Below are 17,971 nucleotides of genomic sequence, written 5' to 3'. Positions count from 1 at the left end.
CCTAAATTTCATCCTGATGCACTTTCCCAGCTCTAAGACACAATGGGTCATTAATCAGCCTGACCTTCAGCATAATGCAGGTCACTGATCCAATTATTCGGCGTGAAAGAGGAACATTTTGGGAAGTTCCAGGGAATTATCGTGGTTATGGGAAGGGAAGTTCCACTATTTTGAAAGAGAGACTTTATCTACAAACCCACAGTGCTCCCTTCACATAAGGCTGGCAAAACTGTGGAATCATGGAATTGTTGAGGTTGGAAAAGCCCTTCAAGATGATGGAGTCCAACTGTTCCCCAGCACTGCCAAGGCCACCACTGCCCCGTGTCCCCAAGTGCCACATCCACAGGGATTTTAAATCCCTCCAGGGATGGGGACTCCAGCCCTGCCCTGGGCAGCTGTGCCAGGGCTGGACAACCCTTTCCATGAAGGAATTTTCTATAATATCCAAGCTAAACCTCCCCTGGTGACCCCTGAGGCCTCTCAAGTTGCTTTGAGGCAACTCTTGTCCTCTCCCTTGTTCCCTGGGAGCAGAGCCCGACTCCTACCTGGTTGCACCCTCCTGTCAGGGAGTTGGGAGAGAATTAAGGTTGTTTTTGGGGTATTTTTAAGCTTTGTAAACTACTTCCTAAAATGACTATCAACAGAAATGCTTAAAGATTTAAAATTTGCTGAGACCACGTGTATTTAAGTGTATTGCAAGGTGTCCCTGCCCATGGAACAAGATGGTCTTTAAGGTCCCTTCCAACCCAAACCCTTCTGGGATTTAAATCTTTCCACAAAATATTGGTCATCTGCACACTGCAGGTGTGTGATTCATGGGACAAAATAAATCATCCCTTATTTTTCCTTATCTAAATCAGCACATGCAAAAGAAATCACAGCAGACATACTGAAAACAAGAGTGAACTTCCAAAAAAAAAGGAACTTGTGCTGAATAGATATGGTATTAATATAATTGGTAGACTTGTTACTATAGATATACTCTATGTGGCAAAGTTTCCCTTTCCTCCTTCACAGCAGTAAATCCTTTGAAATCCAAAGGAAATCCATATAACACACCTGTACAACATGGCCAGTGCCACTTTTTTACACTGAGAACCTAAAAGAGTGATTTCTGTTGCTATTTCCAAATGTCAGCTGCAGCCACAGGGTGTTTTACCTACTTAAGTCCATCCCAGTTGGTTAATAATTCACTTACCCCTAAAGCATTACAAACTTTCTTTCCCAACACAATGGGGCAAACAGAAACTTTTGTACATTATCCTCAGCTACTTCCATTTAGGACTCAGGACAAATGGTTGAACATTAAGAATGGATTATTCTGAAATAATAAGCTGAGCTGCAACTGGAGTGTGACTTGAGACTGAGAATTTGATCTGGGTTCTGTTTAGCTGCTTGTGAATGGACAGAAATTTAGCACTCAAGGAAAGAAGAAATTAGATTTTTATATTCAATTTTTAACTATATTAGAACGCAAGGTTTGTTTAATAAATTATAGTTCAAATGCTCATATCAGAGCAACAGATGCTTCTGAAGATTTCTTTACATGTTTTTACTTTTCAGACATTTAGTGACCAGCGTCAAATTTATGTTTTTATCTCTTTCCACTTTAAGAAGAAGTAAGCAACATCTTAACACCTATTTAAAAGCTCAGATTCTCCACATTAATAACTGGTTTTAGTGAGAAATGAGAGTGTGGCTTTGTTTACCTGTAGTAACTCAAAGTAGTGCAAACAGTGATAGACTGGGATGAGCAGCAGGCGGGGGAGGACGTATTGTACAGCTTCTTTAAACCCCTCAGCAGTGGACTGAAAAGGAAGAACAAACAGGATTATTTACACTGAAATACTCAAATCAGGACTGGAGAGGTCTGGCACTGGCTAGAGAGCAGTCAGGGCTTCCACACAATCAAATAAACTTGTCACAACTCCCTCAAATTCCCTTTTCTCCCAGGTATGTTCGCTGTGCTTCCATTACATCCAACACTGAAATATGGAGCTCTCATCAAGCACTGAAGAAATTAGTATTAATATCACCCTGAGAAACTGAGAATCACAAGTTTATTACTTAAAAAATGATAAATCTTTTCCCCTTCCCAGCACTTAACTAAGACAATAACTCAGGTTGTAAGATGAGATTTTTCCAAAGGATGATGAAATTCCTGCCATCTCCCATATCAGGATAAATGTTGAGCAGAGACTGAATTACCTCATATCCATTTGAAAAATTACCTTTCTGCCTTCACTCCACAGCTCAGAGAAGAATTGTGAGGGAGCATTCCTAAGAAAGCCTTTCTATGGTGATCACAGAATCATGGAATGGTTTGGGTTGGAAGGGACCTTAAATCTCATCTCATTCCACCCCCTGCCAGGGGCAGGGACACCTTCCACTGTCCCAGGTTGCTCCAAGCCCCGTCCAACCTGGCCTTGGACACTTCCAGGGATCCAGGGGCAGCCACAGCTTCTCTGGGCAACCTGTGCTAGGGCCTCACCACCCTCACAGGGAGGAATTTCTCCCTAATATATGATGACATCAGGATGAGAAATTAGTGATGAGAGTCAGGCAGGAGGCCAGATTCACTGAAAAATGACTCAATTAGCAATTTAATCTGGAATGGAGCTTTAAATTTGGTAGGGAGGGAAGTAAAGAGCCTTATTTCAACACTGAGAAGTATTTAAGAGTAAGATGATCCAGCTTTCCAAGGTCTTGGAGGTGAGGAGGAAACACTCACCTGAAGGAACAGCTGAGAGGAATCTCAGCTTGCAGAGGTGCCCCAGTGAACCCTACAAACTCAGCACCACTAAACTGGCTTTAACTGGGAGCAGAACTGACTCACCACTTGCTCAGCACCTTCTCTTATGCAGCTTTTAATAAATCGGCCACACTGGTGGACAGAACTAATAAAACAATAGAAAACTCACAGATGATCTTGCTGGGAAGCAATGACTAAGAAATTATTGAAGAATTATTCAAGAAAAAACATCAGTTGCTGAAGGAGGCCTTGGATATCTCTGGAAGGAAATGAAAACATGGTGTTTGGGTGCCTGTGTTTGGTTTTAAAAGGCAAGATGGAAATGGCAGTGTGAGAACTCACCCTCTGTCCTCATGCAAGTGTCTGATATGAGGACAAAAAGAACTAAAGAAGATTCATGGATGGGTCAGAGCTGTGCCCAGATTTTACAGCAAGAGGCAAAATCCAAATATCTTACACTGAAGAAAGGGCAGAACCTCGAGGATTTCTTCCTCAGTTGGAAGTAAAGAATGCCTGACAGAATTCAAACCTTTGAAATATGAGAATTAAAGCCTTTCAGTATTCCCCATTTGCACTCACCTGGAAGTGGAGAGCAACAGCAGGTTTTGCCATTAGGTTATTAAAATGCTCATGAAATTGTGGAGAGAGAATATCCTGGGACAAGGTTTCATATGGATCAAAGGCTTGTTCCTAAATAAAAGCACAGAACTATATAAATACACGAAGGATGCAAGATATTTCTGTCCCAGCTGGTGCAATAATTTCCTTTGAGAAGCTGACACACAAGTGGAACTTTTCACGAAAATATCAATTTTGCAAAACAAATCCTGAGGAAACCACAACCCTTTCTCACTTCCAACTTTTAGCTGCACACGATTTTCTCAGCATTCCTCAACCTCCCAATCCCTGTGGCCAACACAAACTTTGTTTTGCTGAAGCAGTGGGAGGCAAGAGAAGTTCTTGCTTTCGCCCCATTTCACATGGAATGGCAAATTCCCTCCTCTCTGCCCGTAAAAAAGGACACTGTGGGCAAAAGTGAACTTGGGAGACTGTCACAAGGAAAATATCTCCATCTGGGACAAAGCAACCCAGGGAAAAGTTCTCTAATCACACCAAGGGTTTCAGGTGCAAAAATTATGACTCTGGTTGGAGTATCCAGCTGTGATTCCTCAATATCAGCAGGATGGGATGCAAACCTGACTGCACAGGAATCCCTGCAGGAATAACTCATGGCTGCCTCTGGATCAGCTGTGCCAAAGCCTGTCAGGCTGATCCCAGTCCCTGCAGATCCACTGGGCTGAATCACTCCTGAGTCACCGGGTTATCCAGGATGGCACCGTGCCCGGGATAAAGCACATTCCTCTTTTCACCTTCATTCTTCCCAGGATACAGGCTGCCGAATTTGGGAATACCAACCACCACAAAAGGCTGGTTTGAACATTCAGGTGGAGTCTCAGTTGCAGAGGGTCCAGGGGAATTCCTACCTGACTCATGGGGAGCTGCAATGAAACTCTTTGTGGGGAGCAGAGGCACAGAACAAATGCTCTTTTCATATGCAAATTGTAATTATCGCTCTCAACTCTCCTCATCGAGTTTAATCAGCACTGGCCACCCGTATTTTGGGAGAGGGGGGGTGAAAGAGGGGAAAGTTTGGCACTGCAGCAGCTGAAGAGAAATTATTAGACACTCTCTAATTGACCAAACTGGTTTTCTTCAGCAGATTCTGAATTCAGTTTAGAGCCTGGTGGGTTTTTTGTTTATTCCACTACAGCAAACATAAAAACTCACAGAAACCCAGAATGGTTTGGGTTGGAAGGGACTTTATGGATCATTTCATTCCACCCCCTGCCATGGGCAGGGACACCTCCCACCATCCCAGGTTGCTCCAAGCCCTGTCCAACCTGGCCTTGGACACTTCCAGGGATTCAGGGGCAGCCACAGCTTCTCTGGGCAACCTGTGCCAGGGCCTCACCACCCTCCCAGCCAACAATTCCTTCCCCATATCCCATCTAACCCTGCCCTCTGGCAGTGGGAAGCCATTCCCCTTGTCCTGTCCCTCCAGGCCCTTGTCAATAGTCTTGCCCCATCTTTCCTGTGAGTTCCCTTCAGGTACTGGAAGGCTGCAGAGAAGTCTTAAATTTAAAACATCCAAATTAAAGCCAGAGGACAATAACACCTCAGGACAAAGCTGAGAGCAGAGCTGGAGCTACTACTCACAGTGTAATCCTGCTGTAAATCTACTGGGGGAGCCCGGCCAACACATACTCTGTGCTGCTTTTTTATATTTTTACTGCATTTTAGAAGTGGTTTCAGTTTATTCCACTTAGACTTTAACCAGTATTTTAAGGTTTTGGATTTGTTTTATGAGCACAAGATTGAAAAGAACTGCATTGGGGATCTTCCTTAGGAGACCAATCAGAAAAAAGAGGTTTTACATTTGCAATGCTGCAAAAGTTACTGAACTATGGAATTATGGAATACTGAAAATAATGGCCTTCAGCTGAAGGAGGGCAGGGTTAGATGGGATATTGGGAAGGAATTCCTGGCTGTGAGAGTGGGGAGGCCCTGGCACAGGTTGCCCAGAGAAGCTGTGGCTGCCCCTGGATCCCTGGAAGTGTCCAAGGCCAGGTTGGACGGGGCTTGGAGCAGCCTGGGCTAGTGGAAGGTGTCCCTGCCTGTGGCAAGGGGTGGAATGGGATGGGCTTTAAGGTCCCTTCCAACCCCATAAATGCCATGATTCCATGGAGACATTAACCTGATGCCCACATAAATTATTCCAATGCAGCACACAATTCTGGATTGGTGTTTGCACTGTTCAGCCCCTTCAGTGTGTGCACTGGCTTCCACCTTTTTTCCTCTGTGGATATTAAAACTTCTCCTATGGGAACACAAATATCAGCAAAACAAATTTACAATCTACTCACAATAGCTTGTTTTATCAGCTGCCTTCTGAAGGTCACTCCAGAGCAGGCACAGAGACCCTCTGCCCTCATTTTGAGGCTCTCCTGCCACCATCCATCACCCTCTTACCTGTGTCAGGCATCAAGTTTCTGAATTTCCTCCACACCAGGAAAAAATTGTTTCATTTGCCCCATATTTAAAAAAAAAACCAAACAGTTTTGTTTTCCCCATACTCAAAATTAATGTTTTGTTTTCCCCAAAAACTTCCTTCTCTCAAAACCACGACAATATTTATGTTTCTAGACCTTCCAGAGATGTCATGCAGGAAAAGAGACAAAGCAGGAAGATTCCAGCCCGTGAGGATTGTTTGGTTTTAATTATCCTTCCAAAGGAGTTGAAGGACCTTTATAATGGAAACACTAAGTGAACAACCCTGGCAGTGAGATAAGCAGAGCAAATAAACACTTCACTTTCATATCTCTCTTTAATGATCCCTTTTGCAAACACTTCCAGAAAGATGATCTCACCCTGGGAGATGATCAAATCAACAGCCCAGTTATTAAGCAGGTCTTGATCCATAAGAACTGAATTAATAAATTCAAACTTATTACCCTCATAAAAAGCTTGGAAATATAATCTGCTCTTCATTTCCTATGTAAATTTTTTCAGTGAATGACAAAAAAATCAGGTGAGATTTTTGCTCATTGGAAAGGATTTGTTTCCCTTTAAAGCACAGGATGACTAAAAGCAGCTTTTGCAATAAAATGAGATTTTTTTTTCCCCCAGGATGTAGTATTTCAAAGTTTTAGTATTTTTTTCAGTTTTAATATAATAGCTACTTTAATTCATTGAGCAAACATTTCTCCTTATCATTATAAAGCAATTATGCTTCAATAACTTAAGAGCTAAGACTTGGTCAACTGGAATTCCCTCCTCAAGAGTGGTCTGCTGAAGCAATGCCAAGAAAACTTGATCTTTCTGGTCTATTCCTAAGTGAGTGGCACCAGGGCTCAAAGATCAGATCTTTTAAATGTGATCATTTTCCAGGTGGTGCTGGTGTGTTCACACAGTCCTCAGATATTATGTTCACCCTCACATTTTAAAAACTTAAGATAAGTAAAAATTAAACAGAATTTTTATTGTTATTTTTAATAAACGTCACAATTTTAAGCTAAAAACCATATATATTCTTTCTCAAGACAGAACAACTCATTGATTTCCTCTGTAACAGTGGTTTACATGATTCCCCTCACATTTTAGGTCTAAAAAACTGGATTAATACACATCCCAAAGACTCCATTTAAACACATCCAATGACAGCAAAACACCTCCCCCCCACCTTGGTCATTCATTGAAGTCAGTTAAAACTGTGTGCTGGATTCTAAGCTGAATTGTCCTCTTTTTTCAGATCCTGCTTCTTCCCTGTGCACCTCTGCTGAATTCCAGAGTCATTTGGCACCTATTCCCAGGTCATGAAGGTACCTGTATACTTATATTCTGAACAAGCTGAGCTCTATCCCACTTGCTCAAAAACTTTAGTTGTGTGACTCCCTTCCATATTTCAGAATGGTTTTATGGAATAGTTGAATATGGAGCATTTCAGAATTTAAAAAAAAAAAAATCCTTCCAGTATTTCAGTGCCCACTAAAACAAAAAATATCTGACAAAATAATTGTTAATCATGTTCCAATATGAGCTACACCCAATCCCTGTCCAGTGTTTTCCCTTATTCCTGCTCTTTAATATCTATTTTATAGGTCAATGGATATCAACAGCACTTCTGCTACAATCCTGACCCCATCAGCTGCTTCCCAGACTCACTGCTGCGTGGAAATACCCGTGGAAATATTTCCCATTCCGGACGTAAAACGACGCATTTTCCTGAATTAAAAACCACCTTTCGAGCGATTTAATAGAAGCAAACAAAATAAAACCCCCAAAACTCCCCAGTTAAACACTGTTACCTCTGCAAGATCCTCAAAGCAGCTGCCAGCCAGAGGGTGGGGGCTGCTCTCATCCGTCATTTCCACGGTGTCCTCGATCAATCCCAAAAGCTTCACCGTCAGCTCGTGGATGTCTGAGATGTTGCTGAATATCACATCAATATCCTGCAAACATCAAAACATGCCTTAGTCCTGCCTGGGATAATTTATTCATTAGGTAAATACTGGAGCTTTTTTTTTTTTTTGTCTGGACCAAGAGGTAAACGGAGAGGAGCCAACAAAAAGCAAGGAAGAAAGCTGGAACTCCAGGGTATTCCCAGTCCTTTGGGCATATCCAGCCTTGCCCAATTCTCACACCATCCTTCCCAGGCTGGTGTGGTCCCAGGACAGGCTGCTGGGGCTTTGGACAGAAATTCCTGGCTTTTCTTATTCCACAGAACAACAGGAAGGAAGCAATTTAAAGCAGGGAATTTACAGGTCAGATCCTCTAAAGCACAGGTCCAACTAAATCAGCTGCTGGGCTCCTTCAGCAGAGGAAGAATCAGCAGCTTCCTTTCCCAAATTCTACTTTTAGATTAGAAATTTCTCATACCCATTCCCAAAAGAATATTCCTCAGCTCCAAAGCTATTATCACTTCCTTCTCCCCCTGTTATCTCTATTTGGATTCTGTCCTCACATTTGCACAATTCCCTGATACACCATGGGCTCCTAAGGAACCTCCACACCCAGCTGGAATGGGCAGCTCCTGCTGCCTCTTTTTAACCTAAAAATCCCAGTTCAGGTTCTGCTGGGTCCCCTTCTCCTTCTCCCATAGGAAGGATTCCCTAATCCCTCCTTCTCTTACCAGAGCTGTGCTTCCTTTCTAAACTCCAGCATTCCAAAAACGGGATTTGCCACATGTACAATTTCAACCAAAACACTTCAACCATTTATCAAACAGAAACTGCCTTCACAGTTAGAGAATCCAGAGCCAGGGGCTGTTTTACTTGGAATTCCTACAGATTAGAGGGCCCTGGGGTAGACCTCAAATGTCAATTCAAGTGTTCACCTGCATTCACTGCACATGCAGGTAAATAACTTAATTTTTATGTTAAGCAAAAGTGAAACTATTGCCCACATGCCCAAAACAATCCTGCTGGCACCTGACAGGGAATGGTGTCCATTAAGCTGCACTCACACAACATTAATGGCAATTCCCCCACTGGATTTCACACACAGACAACACTCATTACTCAGTGACAAGACAATAAATCAGGTTTAATTTTACCTCCAGCACAGTTAAAATGGAGAAGTTATGGCTGCTAATGGAGCAATTAGCAATTACCCATCAATAACCACTAAAGGACTCACATTGGGTGTGAAGAGTTTTCTGTTGGACAGGAAAGCTTCCCGAAATACTTTGATGATCAGGTTCAGCTCCCTCAGGTACTGCCTTTCCTCTGCTATTTCATTCCTCACAAGGTCATAGTAGTTGAGTTCCCCAGAAGAAGAGGGCTCGTCCTCACACAGAGAAACCAATCCAATCTCATCCTGATCAAACATATCCATCAAAACCTAGCAAAGGAATTAAAAAAAAAAGACATCAAGCCTGATTTTCACACTTGGCTCAAGCTCGGCTGTTTCCGTGTGTTCAGAGAAATCCTTGGAGTTTTTAATACAATACTTTCTGTGATCACTTTCACAAGGGAGTAATATTTAAACTTTGGCAGCAGGAGGCTGGATCAGTTGCCAAAGCCATTTTTCCCTTTGGAAGTTAGTATGACCTAGAAAACAAGTTACAATTCATGCAGAATCAACTTTGAAAACAAGGCATCTTGCATAAGCCTTGGCCAAAACCCTCCTGGTAAAGATAAAATTAAACAAAAATGTTTCTCATTTTAATGGGCATGAAAACTAAAGGTCTTTTCTGTATTAGGAAGAAGAGCTGTCGTGACAAAGTGACATCAAGAGGGTCGTGACAGCAGAGAAATAAAGGACAACATCATTTTCTGTCCTTACACTGTCTGTAAGTACTAAAAAGTACTTACAAATTTTAGATCCAAAACTTACACAGGCTTAACTTAAGTTTTTGCTTAAGGTCTGGAATGAATAAGGAGAAACCTCTGCATTTGAGTAAGACCAGGCTCTCCCTCCCATCCTCCTTTGGATATACCTTCCAAATGCAATTAAATTTTAAAAAATCCCCTCTAGATACTGTTTTAATCCCAACTCTTTACCTTATCAGCACACATTGATACTTTAATGTCCTGCTGGGAGATCTCAAAGTGCCGGATATTGAAAACATAGTTTCCAGCCAGCTTTAAAATGTCAGCTGAGATGTATTCCAAGACAGCCACGATATAGAGAGAGACATGGTAATCCACCTTATAGCCCAGGACCTCCTGCAAAGTGAAAACAAGAGGAAAAATAAGAGGTATTTATTCCAGAAATTCATTTGGAATGACATTGAGTTTTCTACTGAAATTGGTCTTGTCTGTGGTGGTGATTGTCAAAGTAACAGCCAGGGATAAGCACATCAAATGCAAATTGGGACATCTGCCTCAAAGGGAAAGCTTGTAAATGCTTGTGTCATTTTGCCATTTTAACAGATGAAAAGCTACAGAACTTTCAATGAATCTTCCTCTAAAAATGACACTCCTAAAAATAGGGTTCCTGCAAGGAAGAAACCACTCCTGTACTTAATTTTTTGTCTGTAGCTGTGCTGATTGCAGGACTCTGGTCCTAGTCTGAACTTCTGAGAACAGAGCAGGTTTCACTGTCACAGAGTCCCAGGATGGTTTGGGTTGGAAGGGGCCTTAAAGCCCATCCCACTCCACCCCCTGCCATGGGCAGGGACACCTTCCACTAGACCAGGTTGCTCCAAGCCCCATCCAACCTGGCCTTGGACACTTCCAGGGATCCAGGGGCAGCCACAGCTTCTCTGGGCAACCTGGGCCAGGGTCTTACCACCCTCACACACAAGAATTCCATCCAAGAATCCCATCCAACCCTGCCCTCTGGCAGTGGGAAGCCATTCCCCCTTGTCCTGTCACTCCAGGCCCTTGTCCAAAGTCCCTCTCTATGTTTCTTATTGGTTCCCTTCAGGTCCTGGAAGGTCACAATCAGGTCACCCCAAAGCTTCTCTTCTCCAGACTGAGCAATCCCAATTCTCTCAGCTTTCCCTTATGGGAGAGGTGTTCCATCCCTCTAATCATCCTGGTGGGTATATAAAGTAATTAAACTTTAATAATGAAATCCTAATCAGAAAAAAGAACAACAGGATGAACCTTGCATGTTCTCCTTAGGACACATGTTCCATATCCTGCAGAGCTTGTTCCACAGGGCCTCTTACCTGGGACAGGACTGTCAGGACCAGGTAAACTCTTGCATTTGAATAAGGCAAATTTGTTCTTATCATGCATTGGTGCATCCCCTAAAAATCAGATTCTGTGCCTGTTTTCACACACTTCTAAACCAGACTTGACCAAAAAACACCACTGTTGTCTAGGAAGATCTTACTTCGTGCTGTTTTCTTGCCTAAAATCTCTTCCCCTCTCACTGACCCTCACGAACTGAGACACTGTGAATGAGAACAGCACAACTAGACCCGAAAAAGGGCTTTAATTTCTGCTTATGCTCAAGCAAAGTTTTCTCAGCAGCTGGAAACACCTTTGCAGATCTCATGATTTTTAAACCCCAGGCTCCAGTGGCACTCAGCAGTAACTCCAAGGACACTGGCACACATCTCAGTTGACAGTACACAAGGAACAGGACCTACTTGTTCTCTCTTCTTCTGTTTTGGTTTCTGCAGCATTTTGAGACAAATAAAGGCATCAAAGCAGCGCTGCTGAAGTAGGGAAGGTATTTTAAGTTTTATTTATGTTAAAAACTAACCAGTCACATTTCAAAGAAGAGTAGTAATTAACACACTGATGCCTATGATGAATTTAAGGATCTACTTTTATTATCACTGTAATAAATTCATCCTGTTCTATGGTGACTCTTTACTCCCTCAGCCAATGAGAGAAACTCCTTTAATGTCACACAAATTAAAGACAGACATGAAAGGTTATGCTGGAGGGCAATACCACAGCAGAGGGGGTGAAGTACCTTCAGTAAAGGATGGATTTTGTCCACAGGGAGCAGGAGAGGGTTCCTTCTTTTCCGTTTCTCTATGGCAGACTGAGCATCAGCGATCGCCCACTTGTCTATGGGGTGAGGAAATGTCTTCTGGACCCGCTCCTGTCCAAACACACAAAGTGCACTGAGATCAACCACAGTCATCAGAGAGAAGGTTAAATAAAACACAGCACAGCAAATTACTTCCCCTGTAGTACAGACAATTATCCTCCTCCTCAGTGTTTGCAACACGTTCTCCTAATTGTTCTCTCCCTCTTACCCAACTCGGCTTCTCTCTTTGCAACAATCCCAACCAACCTCCCTGCCCTGGGCACCAAGAACTCCTTCAAATCTCCTAAAACACCTCCTGATCTATCATCTTTACAAGAGCAGCAAGAAAACTCAGGTTTCAGTCTCTACTTCCAGTGGAAGGTGTCCCAGCCCATGGCAGGGGATGGAAGTGGGTGGTCTTTAAGGTCCCTTCCAACCCAAACCACTCTGGAATTTTATGAGACCAGGAGCCCAAAATATAGACACCATCAGGAAGTACTAAACAGTTTACAGGCTACAAAAAACCCAAGTTGATACTGTTCCTGTTTCAGAAAAGGGTGTAACTTGCCCAACAGCAGGTCAAGTTTATGGCAGAAATGAAAAAGGGAAGGATGAGATGGGAAAAAATGGTGAAACCTTTGTGTCCCTTTGATAAAAAGGTTTTTGCACGTATTCTGAAATCTAACAGGAGGCCTGAGGTTTTCTTACAGGCAGGTTTTCTTAGGGGCAGCTTTTAAATATTTGCATGTGGCCATTTAATGCTCAACCTTCTGTGTCAGTGCCAGGTAAGGACACGGTGACCTCTCCTCTTGGAGAGCGGCCGACAGCGCTGGGCTGGCTCACCAAAATGGACCTTCCTCCAGATCCTACCAGGACATCATCCCAAAACATGGAGATAATGTGGCATTCAGATGTCCTTCAACATGGAATCATAGAATTCCAGAAAGGTTTGGGTTGGAAGGGGCCTTAAAACCCATCCCACTCCACCCCCTGCCATGGGCAGGGACACCTTCCACCAGCCCAGGTTGCTCCAAGCCCCATCCAACCTGGCCTTGGACACTTCCAGGGATCCAGGGGCAGCTTCTCTGGGCAACCTGTGCCAGGGCCTCCCCACCCTCCCAGCCAGCAATTCCTTCCCAATATCCAACCTAAACTTCACGAGTAACACGTTCCTTCTGCACTCCAACTTCACTGCTTCCCACTGTTTTCTTGGGAACTCTTTTAAGGGCTTTTGCTATTTATAGAACATTTATAATTTGAGCTTTTTAGACCTTGATCTTGCAAATACTTAAGTCTAACATCATGCACAAACAGTTCCATTAACTCCAGGCTGGTATGTAAATATCTGCATGATAAACTTTAGAGAGATCACAGCCCTCATGTTTTCTCTTAACTGCTAAAAACAGCCCAGGAGCAGATCCAAAAGCCCTTATCCGTGGATCTCAGATTCCTGCTGGCAGCAAAACCTCACCAGCAACCCAGAACAAAACTGAATTATAATTTCCCTGCTCTGGAAGGGTCTGAATGTATCGACCTACACAACATTTACACCTAACTCTGTGGTTTTAAATGAAATAACTTACATTGCCAAGATTAGCAATGTTTTATTCTTCACAGTTTTAAAATATATGGAAAACACACAGGATTTGGCATTTGCTGTGACACTCCCAAATCAGAGTTGAGGGTCTGATCAGCTGTGAACTGCAGAAAGAACGTGGAATTTCTCAGCTCCACATCCAAAGTTCAAATCCACACTCAAATCAAACTCTCCAACCCTGAGAGCTATTAAGTGACTATTAAGTTTTGTTTTTACTTAGTGATTTGATAATCTTTATGCATCACTATATCAAAATACATTAATCATAAACCAAAATTAATAATTAATAATTAATGTTGAATAAAGGGCGTCTCACAAAAAATCTAAAACCCTTCAGGCAATTATTTTGCAAATATATATTTTTACATATTTTATGCATATATATATATATATTCTTTTTTATTTCCATGACACACATACAAAATATTAGATATTTTTGTGCATTATATGTATTATTCTTTTTATTTCCACGACATCCATAGAGAATACCAGACAAGGACTTCATTTTGCTCCAGGCTATAAATCCCAGACATATAGATTAATGTAAAATTAATACTCTGCAAAGCTGTAATGGGTCACAGCCACATGCAAGCACTTCCTCCCTCCAGACTCCATTAAATCCTCATTTTGGAATGATGACACAAAAGCAGACAGCTGCAATAATACAAGAGCCTCAGTGAGTTCAGTAAAGTCCCAGGAACATCCAACTCTGTTCCCTCAGCTGCACAATCCAGCCCTGACAACAGTAACCTTTCATTCCAATATCTCCTTTTTTCCCCCCTGTGTGTTTATGTCAAGAAGTAAGAAAAATTCTTAAATCCAAGGTGCATTTGAGGAGTAAAAAAAATCCTTCAAAGCATCCTGCATTTACAAAAAAAGAAAAATTCCCCAAATTTCTATTCTTAAGGACAGGAAAACGAGTTTCCAATTAAACTTGCTAATAAAATCTAAATAGAATCAGGGAGTGGTTTGGGTTGGAAGGGACCTTAAAGCCCATCCAGTTCCACCCCTTGCCACTGGCAGGGACTCCTTCCACTGGACCAAGTGTTGCTCCAAGCAAACACTTTTTTGGGTGTTTTTTTTTGGTTTTCCAGTCTGCAGTTGTACCTCCACATCTTGGACAGTCCTGGGCTGAGCGATGCACAGCTTGTTCAGCAGCTGAAGGATCAACTCCTCAATGTAATACAGGGAATCTTCCTTTGCCGACAGGTTTGGGTGAACCTGTTGCTGAACCTGCCCAAAGGAATGACAAGAATTAGGATTTTCTGGGGAGAAAAGGGCAGTGCTGCAGTGCTGCAAGCTCACACGGGTCCCAGTCGCTTCCCACAAGTTTCCCTGTGGAGTTAAGGTGGTAATTCCTACTCCTGCAAGCAAAAACTACGTGTTTGGCCCTTGTGGTGGGGAAGGAGTTTCAAGCCAAGGCAGATTTCTGCCAGCACTGCAGTGAAACAATCCCTGTGGGTTACTCATCCAGGAATGAGTAACTGCAGTTCCATTACTAACCCCAACTGTTGTAGTCACCACCTGGAGTAACAACTCGCCCTACCTGGGTGACTGAACAAAGGAGCAGCACGGACTCACCAGAGGGAAAGACTGGATAAGCAAGGAAAAGCTGATTCCCACCTCTCCCCAGAGCAAGGCAGGATAATGTGGTTTATCTCACTACACAGAGATTAATCCCAGCTTTGGTTTCCAAGGCTAAACCAGACCAGACAACCCGAAACAGGCAACCTCAGCATGTGCCCACAATTCACTCATCCCGGGCCACCGGGATGTTTTCCCACTAAAAATCCCCCCAACAAAACCACCCCACCTTAAAAACAACAAAAAAAAAAGCTCTCAAGAGTTAGTCTCTACACTCAGTTTTCCCTGGCAGCCTCTCAATCAGGAAAGCACTAACTAGACCTCAAACTATAGCCAAAAGATTCGTAAGGAATACAATCCAGGGAAATTCCCTCCTCTCCCCATACAAATTCTATGTTAATCACCTCGAAAAAAGTAACCTGACATACTCACATTGGTATTCACAAGAAAATGGGTTGGGAGCTTCTTGGGGGAAGACAAGAACACCTTTAGGTCCAGTTCTGATCCTATGAAATACAGGCACTTCCAATTCCAAACCCCCTGGGTGAGACCCCAAACCCTGGGAGGCTCTGAGGGCTTCCTCCAAGTTTAACAGAATCCCAGAATCCCAGAAAGGTTTGGGTTGGAAGGGAACTTAAATCCCATCTCATTCCACCCCCTACCATGGGCAGGGACACCTTCCACTAGCCCAGGTTGTTCCAAGCCCTGTCCAACCTGGCCTTGGACACTTCCAGGGATCCAGGGGCAGCCACAGCTTCTCTGGGCAACCTGTGCCAGGGCCTGCCCACCCTCCCAGCCAGGAATTCCTTCCCAGTATCCCACCTAACCCTGCCTGTCCAGTTCTGTTACAGAGTTTTTGTACAGTCCTGTAAATGTAATTTCACTTTCTGTGCCTCAAACACGAATCTCTCTCTGCGCTTCCTAGAACTGTTTCCCAGCTGACATGGATACAAGATCCTGAAAAGAAAGAAAGAATCCTCAAGAAAACCAAACCCACTCCTGGAAAACTCTTACTTAAGATGCCAGTTTTACAACAATGGTCAGGGCATTTCATGTTCTTCCTGGACATGAGAGTTTAATTCACAAAACAATGGAAAATCAGGAAGTGCTGAGTTAAGGTCCCTCCACATATCTCTCACAGAGCACCACTATAAAAAAAGCAATTGCTAGCAAGGGAATAAGATGGAATTTTATGTCCCTACAATGAACGTTTAAAGATGCTCCAGAGGACTGACAAGAACAGGAACTGTCAGAAGTTGAGGAAGGGAAGCCTTTTTCCCCTCAGGAGCAGAGTGGGAACTCCCATTCCCTGTATCAGACCACATTCTACTCCCACCAGTCACCCACTGTACACACATCACTGCCACAAAGAAAAGGACTTTATTTGTACTTAACAGCTTCTGCCATGTTCTCCTCAGCTTTCTCAGGAGCACATGGACATCCAGCAAGGCTGAGGGGCAGCAGAGGAGCACAGAGTCCTCCTCAAACACTGACAGGGAATCTCAGTCTCATACAAGGAACACAAATCCCAGAATTCCAGAGTGGTTTGGGTTGGAAGGGATCTTTAAGATAATCTCATTCCACCTCCTGCCATGGGCAGGGACACCTTCCACTAGCCCAGGTTGCTCCAAGCGTCATCCAACCTGGCTTTGGACACTTCCAGGGATCCAGGGGCAGCCACAGCTTCTCTGGGCAACCTGTGCCAGGGCCTCTCCACCTTCACAGCCAACAATTCCTTCCCAATATCCCATCTAACCCTGCCCTCTGGCAGTGGGAAGCCATTCCCTGTGTCCTGTCCCTCCATCCCTTGTCCCCAGTCCCTCTCCAGCTCTCCTGGAGCCCCTTTAGGCACTGGAAGGGGCTCTCAGGTCTCCCTGGAGCCTTCTCTTCTCCAGGTGAACACCCCCAGCTTTCCCAGCCTTTCCTCCCAACTGTTCCATCCCTCTAATCATCTTCATGGCCCTCTATCATGGAGTTAATTTTCCTTCAAAAGGAGCAAAACTGACAACAAAGCCCAACATTTTTTGGTTGAGACAACTCTTCCCTGAGGATCTAGAAAATCAGCTTCCATTTGAAATGAGTCTGCCTGCAGCATCCTGGAAGGTCCCTGAGGTACCTGTGCACTCCCTGGCTTCCAGAGAAGTTATTCTGACATAAGTGATGAGAAAAATAAAATATTTTTGTTTTATCTGACTGTTTGTCAGAGCAAAACAAAAACACTTATAGAAGCCGTGCACTGGCTGATCAAATCAGATGCCTCTGGATCAAGCAACACTTATTCTCTGCAGTATTCCCCTTAATCCTGACTAAAAGGACTGGAAAAGCAAGGAGGGATTGATAAACACTGAATATACACAAAAAAAGTAGGAGGAATTACTGAGGACATGTTCCTTAGGGAAGGTACATCCACTGATTTCAGGTTCAGACTGAAATATCTGAGCACAGTTATATAAATTGGCATGGAACAAACACACCAAAGTACACTGGGCTGAATATTATTTGTCTGGTAACTGTTTAAGGGTCAAAATACCCTTTAAAAACCCCACAAGGTGTTCCAGAGCTGTGCTGCAAGAACTGAGCAGAAGGTATCACAGACACCAGATTTTTTTACCTATTTTATCTCTGAAACAGTGGAGTGTCTGGAGTCATTAAAGAGGCAGATTAGGATTAGCAGAACTAATTTCTACAGTGTCATTCACATGGGATTATTCCTCTGGGAGCTGTTCCAAGGAATGGAAATTAAATAACAGGTACAAGCCTGGCATTTAAACTTGGCCTTAAGGCCTTTCTGGGGGACACATTTTTTTTTTTTAGATGGGAATTCCTAAACTGCTGCTTCTCCTGCTCCTCTCCTCTACTTCTCCCTACTTTTCTACCCCCCCAACACGTGTATGTTTGATGAAAAGCCACAAAAGCTTCTCCAGAAATGAAATCAAGCTCAAAATTCCTTCTCAGTAAGATGTTAATAATCCTGTCAGAAAAAGATGAGGATGAAAACCTTTGAGATGGAGATAAACAGTATTAAAACTACAAACAAACTGATG

The 17,971-nt window shown here is 43.2% G+C and overlaps 1 protein-coding gene across 1 annotated transcript in view; it reads right to left on the bottom strand.

Annotated features, from left to right (window-relative positions):
* The window catches only part of SOS2 (SOS Ras/Rho guanine nucleotide exchange factor 2), a 42,624-nt gene that overhangs the window by 17,736 nt on the left and 6,917 nt on the right, over positions 1–17,971 (bottom strand). The window contains exons 2-8 of the mRNA XM_064659683.1: positions 14,451–14,576; positions 11,687–11,818; positions 9,814–9,978; positions 8,948–9,151; positions 7,618–7,761; positions 3,332–3,442; positions 1,710–1,808 (exon numbers count right to left, since the gene is read on the bottom strand). Of these exons, the coding sequence (XP_064515753.1) occupies positions 1,710–1,808; positions 3,332–3,442; positions 7,618–7,761; positions 8,948–9,151; positions 9,814–9,978; positions 11,687–11,818; positions 14,451–14,576 (981 nt within the window). The remainder of the gene's footprint in view (positions 1–1,709; positions 1,809–3,331; positions 3,443–7,617; positions 7,762–8,947; positions 9,152–9,813; positions 9,979–11,686; positions 11,819–14,450; positions 14,577–17,971) is intronic.

This window comes from Pseudopipra pipra, chromosome 6, assembly GCF_036250125.1.
Source record: "Pseudopipra pipra isolate bDixPip1 chromosome 6, bDixPip1.hap1, whole genome shotgun sequence".
Taxonomy (NCBI): domain Eukaryota; kingdom Metazoa; phylum Chordata; class Aves; order Passeriformes; family Pipridae; genus Pseudopipra; species Pseudopipra pipra.
This window is presented reverse-complemented; position numbering and strand designations above follow the sequence as displayed.